We start from the raw sequence: 10,000 nt of genomic DNA on the forward strand, positions 1-10,000 counted from the left end.
TGGTAACCTGAATGTCGCAGTAGCCCTGTAGAATATATAGTTACCCTGCAGAATATATAGTTACCCTGTAGAATATAGAGTTACCCTGTAGAATATATAGTTACCCTGTAGAATATATAGTAGCTGTAGAATGTAAATAAACATGAAAGGTACCTAAAGTAAGTCAAGGCAGCTCCTAGAGTGTGGCAAAACTACCCGAACAAGGCAAGGATAGCAAACAAGGCTCTGTAAAGTCAGTGCATACCCCGTCACAAGCTCAAAGGCCTATGTGACGGAGATAAGCACTATTTTTAAGCATCTTATAGCCTTTGTTTACCATTTTTTTTCCATACTTTGCCTCTTCCATTTGAGTCTCTCATAATAATCCATTTTCTATTAACCTAAAACACAGAGAACGAATTATTAAAGGGGAAACTAGTGATAAGCAAAATAAATCGCTTAGGAATAGGTGTTAGGGAGTTTCTTTAACCGATGGGAGTACAGTAGAGTAAAGAGCCAATTTTAAACCTCCTCGTCTGTTATGGAATCTCCCTAACACCTTTTCCTAAGCAATTTATTTTACTTATTACTCTTTACTGTCCTATTCTAATATATACATCCTTCTAACATCGCCATACAATGCATAATAAAGTGCAAAAGTATGTTAACCAGCTATATCCAAAAATAAATCGCTAAGGAAAAGGTGTTAAGGACTATAAATAACCATCACTCTCACTCACTCCCAATCATCTGTTATTTACCCATTTAATCTCAAACTTTATCTGTCTGTCTATGGCCAGAAGCCTTATTCCTGTAACGGGTGGCCACAAACAAATCGCCTCCATGTCGCCCTGTCCCTTGCTATTTTGCTGCCCTCACCCCAGTTCACCCCCCCCTCCCATATACCTCTCCACTCCATCCCTCCATCTCATCCTCAGTCTTCCCCTCCCACAAACTCACCTGCCTTAAAACAGTGCCCGTTGGAGTGCTCACAGGCCGCGTTTGGTAGGAAAGAGGCGTGGGTGTGGTAGGGATGCTTGCTACTCCTCAGACGGCCTCCAGTGCCTTCCCTGAGGACCTCCGCAGTCTCCTTCGTTGATCCATACACCCCCGATCCGTCAATGTAGGCTGTGATCTGGTTAAGCTGTTCACGGGGACCTGTTGGAGGGAGTAGGGCAAAAGAAAGATTTCTATTTTCAAACTGCCGTATATATTTTTTTCAAGCTGCCATAGATTTTCTAATTTTCAAACTAACGAGTCAAATTTAACCTATCATAAACTGACATACTCCTACTTAAGCTAAACTAATCCTCTAACCCAGTGGTTTCCAACCTGTGGGGCGCGCCCCCCTAGGGGGGCACGAAGGACTGCCTGGGGGGGCGCGAAGGCTTGATAAAGAGGGTAATTATATTTGAAAACTGTGAAGTATGATGGAATTCAGTAATTTCTAAACGTGGAGAAAATATTTCAGATATGAATAAGAAATCTAGTTATCTGAATAAATAAACAATTTCAAAGATTAAAAATCTATGATATTTACTGACATGTGCCAACTATGCCAGTACAATACAGTATTGGAGGCAGGGCGGCGCAGGGAACGTGTCATTCAGTGAGGGGGAGGGGGCGAGAATTAAAAAAGGTTGGACACTACTAATCTAAACTAACTTAACATACCCCAAACTACTGTGCACTCTGGATGAAGCAGTTGCGGCATCCATCCGGGAGCCAAACCTTATATTTCCCCGCACCTCGCCGTGGGAAGGGCCCTGGTTCGATCTTGGTGAGGCACCGGATTCCTACACGGTGTATGTACCGTACTGTATCTGTAGGTCAGCCCCACAGAACCACTGGCTTACCTGTGTTTGACGGGTCTGCTCTCCCAGGCACACTAGGATTAAGCAAGAAGAGGAGGAGGAGGAGGAGGTGGAAGAAGAAGAAGAAGAAGAGGAGGAGGAGGAGGAGGAGGAGGAGGAGGAAGAGAAGAAGAAGAAGAAGAAGAAGAGGAGGAGGAGGAGAAAGAAGAAGAAAATCACCACCACCATCTTCCCATCTCAGCTAAAAACGTCATATGCGGCACTCACCCAGGAGACAACCCCGACTGGCCAGAAGGGAGCGGACGAATCTCATACACGTTCGTCCTTGTGTCGTAAAAAATGGATCGTTACTGACATCAATTGGACGGCAGTTAGCGGCGGGATCAACTCTGGGATTGGTTGGGATTCCGTTGTTACAGCATTCTAGAGGCATTGTTTCACCCTCTCCGTCCGCACCTGTAGTGGTAGTAGTAGTAGTAGTAGTAGTAGTAGTAGTAGTAGTAATAATAATAATAATAACAATAGTAATAATAATAATAATAATATAATAATAATTAATAATAATAATAATAATAATAATAATAATAATAATATAATAATTAATAATAGTAATAATAATAATAATAATAATAATGATACAGAAATAACTTAAAGCAATAACACACACACACACACACACACACACACACACACACACACAGGAAGCTCTCTATTTCCGTGTATGTATGTACGTGTGTATGTGTGTATGTATGTACGTATGTATGTATGTGTATATATCCATTTATATTTATGAATGTGTGTATGTACCCATGTGTGTGTACATATAAGTGCGTGTACGTATAAATCATGTGCACCAACCAGCAGCTTCAGGTGTGTGTACAATATCATGATCCAAGAACTGCCCCCACTGCATGACCAACAGCGTGAGGGGGGCTTGGGGGGGGCGCCGCTCCCCCCTCTGCATCGCCAAGCTCACCTCGCGGGAGGAAGGCAGTTTGTGGGGTCCCTCTCGCCCCCAGCCCCGCATTTCATCCACACCTGTAGTAGTAGTAGTAGTATTAGTAGTGGTAGTAGTAGTAGTAGTAGTAGTGGTGGTAGTGGTAATAATAATAATAATAATAATAATAATAATAACAGTAGTAGTAGTAGTAGTAGTAGTAGTAGTAGTACTGGTAGTAGTAGTAGTAGTAGAAACATAAATTCACTCAGGCTCACCGAATCCTTGTCACAGAAGATCTGCGCCCAGGTTGAGACGAGTCAAATCGACCACCAAAGGCAGAAAGACATAAAGACACAGATATGCAAGGAGCGTGAAGCAAGACAAAAAGACCAACTGCAGCACATAATCGAACATCTAACACCAGACCAGTGCAGAAGAGTTGAAATTGCACAGGAGGTTGGGGCATCGAACTGGCTCACAACCCTGCCTCTCAAGGCAAAAGGCTTCCACTTCAACAAACAAGAATTTATTGACGCCATAGCCTTGAGATATGGGTGGCCAATAGAGAACCTACCTCAACACTGTGCCTGTGGCACTGCCTCTGATGCTAACCATGCAATGGTATGCAAGAAGGGAGGCTTTGTTTGCATCCGACACGATGAGGTACGCGATCTCACTGCCAAAATGCTGCAGGAAATATGCCATGATGTCACGATTGAGCCAGCTCTGCTACCCCTGGACGGCGAGCACCTCACCCACAGAACAGCAAACACATCAAATGATGCAAGAGTGGACGTCAGTGCTCGAGGTTTCTGGACACGTGGGCAGAGGGCGTTCTTCGACATCAGGATATTCGATCCCATGGCAGCATGTCATCGTGAACTGTCTCTCGAAGCTGCACACAAAAAGGAATGAACAAGAAAAAAATAGAAATTATCAAGAAAGGATCCAGCATGTGGACCACGGTCGATTCACTCCCCTTGTGTTCACGACATCAGGTGGGATGGGTCCAGAGGCAGTGAGATTCTATTCGAGACTGGCAGAGGTTCTATCTGAGAAGAAACGTCAACCGCAGAGTTCTGTTATGGCCTGGATGAGATGTCGACTCTCATTCTCCCTCGTGAGGTCTGCTCTGCTATGTCTCAGGGGCACAAGATCATCAGCCCTCAGGCGGGTATGGATTACGAAGCTACAGTGGTCTAGAGTCGCATAGACCAGCGACTCTAATAGTTTAATGTCTTTATTTACACTGTAATATCAATAAATATAAAATAAAATAATAATAGTAATAGTAGATGGTTGGTCAGCACAGCCGTTGGCGTGCTTGGGGCCAACAGATTGTAATATGAGGGTTAGTGTTAACCTTCACATTACAACTCCAAATGGTGGACTGTATTAGCAAGGTTGGTGCTAATCTTCACAATATAATACCCCGATGGATGGAGGTGGTAGTAGTAGAAGTAGTAGTAGTAGTAGTAGTAGTAGTAGCAGTAGTAATAGTACTGGTAGTAGTAGTAGTATTAGCAGCAGTACCAGTAGTAGTAGTAGTAGTAGTAGTAGTAGTAGTAGTAGTAGTAATAATAATAATAATAATAATAATAATAATAATAATAATACATAATTAAATAAAATCAGGCACTATACTCCTTTCATCTTAACTTGGCCCAAATTTTCGTCCTTTTGCAGCTTATTTCACGTAGCTCAGTGGCAGAAAAAGACAATCCTACGGCTCTACATCCTTTCCATTGCACTTCTTCGTGACTAGCACCATATTCCAGTGTTAAAAAGACTACTACGGCTCTACATCCTTTCCACAGCACTTCTTCGTGACTAGCATCATTTTTATTACATTACGCTTAGAAGTTACAGTAGGCTGAGTAATTAGGCCATCTTTCTAGCATTAAATAAATCTTGGCACTTCTTCGTGACTAGCATCGCATTCTCGTATCAATTCGTCGCTACATTATAGCTAATTATTTTTACGCTAACTTGGTCTAGCGTTGCCTTCACCTGATTAACAATAGAATATCATGCTAGTCACGAAGAAGTGCTGAGAAGGATGTAGAGCCGTAGTAATGTCTTTTTAACACTAGAACATGATGCTAGTCACGAAGAAGTGCAATGGAAAGGATGTAGAGCCGTAGTATTGTCTTTTCCTGCCGCTTAGCTACTTCTCTTCCTCCTCTTCCTCCTCCTCTTCTTCCTCCTCCTCCTCCTCTTTCATGATCCCTGCCTCCTCTTCCTCTTTCTTCTCCTCTACCACCCCTTTCTCTTCTTCTTCCTCCTAGACCCCCTCCTCTCCTCCTCCTCCTCCTCCTCCTCCTCTCCTCCTCCTCCTCCTCCTCTTCCTCCTCCTCCTCCTCCATCCTGTAGAAATACTTTACATGTGTTTTTTTATATATGCATCTATTCAAGGGTGCTCATTCTCTCTCTCTCTCTCTCTCTCTCTCTCTCTCTCTCTCTCTCTCACACACACACACACACACACACATGGCGGGGTGTCAAGGCCTCACCTGCATGGCGGTAAGGGCAGGCATGTAGGGAAGGGTCCCGTTGTTTGGAGAATATGGTTTTTTGAGTGAGTTACATCCCGTCGCGGTGCTGCCTGGTGTGTCTCGCTTCTGACCGCCCTAATCAGTCGGGGGTGGGTGGGTGTGACGCGGTAACAGGGTGTGTGACGCGGCAAGAGGGTGGGGATGACTGGTGAGTGTACGGCAGGGTGGCAGGTGGTAACGGAAGCATTGGCCAGGTAGCGTAACGACAGACTGGGACGCGTGTACACCTGTACACACATATACTGCTGACAGTCACTGCCACACACACACTCGTGTGTCTGTGTGTGTGTATGTATGTATATATATATATATATATATATATATATATATATATATATATATATATATATATTCCTAAGGATGGTTTTAGGGGGGTCAAAATTCAGATCTGGGTCATTTGAGGTCACCTGTAGTGTTCGCCTTTTTGGCCCGGACAACGCCGGGTACCCCTGTAGCCCAATTTTTGGCATGGAGACTCACATGACCTCCAGTTCGGACATAGGCTATGTGAGGTTGACCTACGAGGTCAACTGAGGTCACTGGTCAGATGTCATTTGAGGTCACTGGTCGGAGTTCATTTGAGGTCAGCGGTAATAGTAAACAAGTACACACAAATCCTGTGTGTTGGTCTGTGAAAGCTGGAATAGACAGTTCCTGGACCTCTTATAATCCCTCTTCAAGAGCATAAGAGGTACATGGCCTCTGTAGAGTACAAAGAAAGACTGACCTACAACAAAATTATAAGATTAGAGTGTTCGCCTTTTTGGCCGGGCAACGCCGGGTACCCCTGCTAGTAGATAATAAAGCAAGCTGGGCCACGATATTCCCGGCAAATTTTAGGGACTTAGAGCTGATAGTAAAGAAAATATGGTTTGTCTTGTCACTCGTTACGGGGCTAGGGTTACACTAACGGGGTATTTATAACAGTGAATATTTTTACCCATAAGGTTTTTAGTAAATGCGGTTCATTATGCCTAAGAACTGCACCCATTACCTATCTATCTATATGTCTATCTATCTATATGTCTGCCTGTCTCATCTATCTATCTATCTGTCTATCTCACAACATACACCCGCTTCTGTGTCAGTGTATCTGGATTGCAACGACTGTGTGTCCTGACTTACTTATCTATTTTAGGGGAACTGATACAACTACTGTTATTCTCTCTCTCTCTCTCTCTCTCTCTCTCTCTCTCTCTCTTCTTACATTTTAGGGCTCTAGCGAAGCCAAAGAAGGGCTGAAGATCTCATATACCTATCTATCTGTGTGTATGTGTGTGTGTGTGTGTGTGTGTGTGTGTGTGTGTGTGTGTGTGTGTGTGTGGCAGAGAACAAAAATGGTGGGACTCAAATGACAAGCACAATCAAGACGCCTCTACCAGCCAGCGTGCTAGAGCCACACCAACACTTACTGTTATCTTCGTGACTAGCATTTACCGCATCTAAAACCACTCTTCCCCACCAGGATCGTCAGGATCTTGACCCCGCGCCTCAGGGAAAGTGGTCACCGTCTTAAGATTACCCTCCTTTGCGTATTGCCCTCCCTTGAATGCAACTTCCGCTCGCCCATCCGCCGGTAATTGCACGCGGACAGTCCACTTCCTCCTAAATTACGTGCAATCAACTTGTCTCCCTTCTTGCAGAGTTCACTGGTCCCCCTTAACCCCGTGATTTAGGTGTACGGATGAAGGTTATGTCCTTACCCGTGTCTGTCTGTGACCACGATATCTCAAAAAGTTGTGATTGGATTGTAATGAAATTTTGTATATAGATGGATAAAGGGTCAAGCAAGAGTTGATTAAATTTCGACGTGGATCCGAATTGGGGTGTAGGAACAATGATGAATTTTATTGGTACTGGCTGAGGTATTCACTCTCTGAGACTGTGAAACGTGGCAGACTAATACCGTAGAATTAATCGCCTCTGAGACCGTAAAAACATTCGTCTGGGAAGAGGGATTGTACCAGTAAAAAAAAAAAAAAAAATCCCAGTCACTGTCCATACTGAATACAAAACTACCACTCACCATCCTCGAAGCCTCTAGTCCTTCACATGCCACCACCTGGGTACTACCTTCATATATCGTTACTTTGGCACTAATACACACCCTCCATATTGAATACACCACACTCACCATCCTCATACACCGTGACGGAGGGGGTGACGTAGGGGGTAACAGCACTCTAGCCCGTCACATATCACCACCTGGGCACTAATACGGACCGTCTATATTGAATACATCCCACTTACCATCTTCATACACCGTGACGGAGGGGGTAACAGCAGTCTAATCCGTCACATATCACCACCTGGGCACTAATACGCACCGTCTATATTGAATTCACCTCACTCACCGTCTTCATATGCCGGTGCGAGGAATCTGACGAAGGGATGGAGGGATGAGCCCCAATTGGGATTCTCCAGATTGTTACATGTCCCATCGGGGGTGCGGTAGGGGTGGTGTGGGGAGCATGGGGGGCGTTTGGGGGTGTCGCGCGCCCCCTCACACCCTGCAGGGGCCATACGTCGGCAGGCTAAGTCATCTCGAACGGTGTTAAGGTCGTGAAGTGCTGGTTGTGCCCTCTGGATGGTTATGTTGTACCTGTGGATGAGGAATTGTGATGAGGAGATGGAGAATGATGGTGATGATGATGATGATGATGATGATGATGATGATGATGAGGAGGAGGAGGAGGAGGAGGATGGTGATGATGAGGAAGAGGATGACTGTATTGAAGATGGTAATGTCTTTATTAATATTACTACTACTACTACTACCACTACTATTGCTACTACTACTACTACTACAACTACTACTACCAACACTACCGTGACTACTATTACTATAACTACTACTACTGCTATTGCTACTACTATTACCACCACCACTACTACTATTACCACCACCACTACTACTACTACTACCACTACTACTACTACTATTGCCACTTCCACTACTACTGCTATTACTACTACTACTACTACTACTACTACTACTGCTACTACTACTACTACTACTACACTACTGCTACTACTACTACTACTACTACTACTACTACTACTACCACCAGTACTACTACTACTGCTGCTACTACCAATACTACTACTCACCTATCCAAATAAGTTTTCGATGCTTCCAGTAGCACTCTAGCACTGCACGAGTCGCTCACTTTAGCGAATGGTTCAGCTCGACGGAAGGAGAAGAGGAAGATCGTGCTTTGTTCGAGGCTCATGGGCGAGAGACTGGTACCTGAACTGCCCCTAACCACGCTTGCTGTGAGGGGAGAGGGTGGTGAGGATGGTGGTGATGGTGATGAGGTTCGAGATGACGATTAGCACCATTTTCTCGTGTCAGTGTGGAGACGATAATTTGAGTTGAAGTTAACGTGAAAACCCGGGCAATTTGAAAACCATGGAATTTTAATATTTCCTTTTGACTTTATTTATCTCACCTCCTTTTTCCTATATAAATAGTTGTCGTAAAATTAAATAAAGAGTTGAATTGTATAAAGTGATGTTTTGGTATGCCGCCATGTTGGTCACGTATCTATACTCCACGCAGGCCTGTTAGTTAGATTGTCTTTGGATGCCGCCATATTGGTACACTCAGTCTAAGGTGAATTTATTAGTTAGATCCCCCCCCCAAAAAAAAAAAAGGGGGCAGAAGGCTTCATTCTTTACCCCACAAACCCCCCAGCCACTGTAAACACCTCATAGTTTATTTTTATTTTTTTTTTTTTTGATGTGAGGAAGAAGGAACCAAAGGCAACGAGCCCGCAAAACTGTTCCTTCCAAGAGAAAAATAGAATAAAATAGAGAGCCACATTCAAGATCCGATCATTTCGATATGCCTGGCCACACTGCGGTTGAAAGACTGGAGATCATAGGAAGCAGGAAATACAGACAGAGGGAGATAGTTCCAGAGTTGACGTGTTGCATAAATGAAGGACTGGGAGTAACGGTTAACTCTTGTATTAGAGAGTTGGACAGAAAAGGGATAAGAGTTTGCTGCAAGACGGGTGCTACGCGCCCGTCGTAGAGGTGGAGGAATGCAAGCAGACAGTTCAGAGGAGCAGTGACCATTGAAGTAGAGATAGAAAAGAGATAAAGATGCAACAGTGCGGCGAAGAGACAGAGGCTGAAGGGAGTCAGTAAGAGGGGCAGTGACCATTGAAGTAGCGATAGAAAAGAGATAAAGATGCAACAGTGCGGCGAAGAGACAGAGGTTGAAGGGAGTCAGTAAGAGGAGGAGAGTTAATGAGACGAAAAGCCTTTTACTCCACCCTATTGAGAAGAGCTGTACGTGGGGAACCTCCCCACACATGAGAGTTGTACTCCACGCAGGGGCGGATAAAACCCCCGTATAGAGTCAACAATTGTGCAGGGGTAAAGAAAGAACGAAGTCGGCTTAGAACACCCAATCTCTTGGAAGCAGATTTTACAAGAGATGTAATATGATCTTTCCGAGACAAGTCCCGAGCAAATGAAACCCCAAGCATGTTCAAGGATGATGCAGGATTAAGTTGAGTATTATTAAACATAAGTGGGTATACCTGCGGAATATTTTGTCGGGTTGATAGGTGCAAAAACTGAGTCTTTGATGCATTAAAAACAACCAGATTATTTTTACCCCAGTCAGAGATACAAGCCAAGTCAGACAATAGGTGTGCCATAGCCTCATCCCTTGCCTGTTGAAGTAACTGCTGAGATGG

General features: G+C 44.2%; 1 protein-coding gene across 1 annotated transcript in view; it reads right to left on the bottom strand.

The window, feature by feature from the left end:
* LOC145410808 (salivary peroxidase/catechol oxidase-like) overlaps positions 1-10,000 on the bottom strand; it is a 29,926-nt gene that overhangs the window by 9,538 nt on the left and 10,388 nt on the right. The window contains exons 3-7 of the mRNA XM_080280928.1: positions 8,400-8,562; positions 7,643-7,890; positions 2,652-2,831; positions 2,061-2,249; positions 940-1,137 (exon numbers count right to left, since the gene is read on the bottom strand). Of these exons, the coding sequence (XP_080137054.1) occupies positions 940-1,137; positions 2,061-2,249; positions 2,652-2,831; positions 7,643-7,890; positions 8,400-8,562 (978 nt within the window). The remainder of the gene's footprint in view (positions 1-939; positions 1,138-2,060; positions 2,250-2,651; positions 2,832-7,642; positions 7,891-8,399; positions 8,563-10,000) is intronic.

This window comes from Coenobita brevimanus, chromosome 11, assembly GCF_032717465.1.
Source record: "Coenobita brevimanus isolate Jiangsu-jjx chromosome 11, ASM3271746v2, whole genome shotgun sequence".
Taxonomy (NCBI): Eukaryota; Metazoa; Arthropoda; class Malacostraca; order Decapoda; family Coenobitidae; genus Coenobita; species Coenobita brevimanus.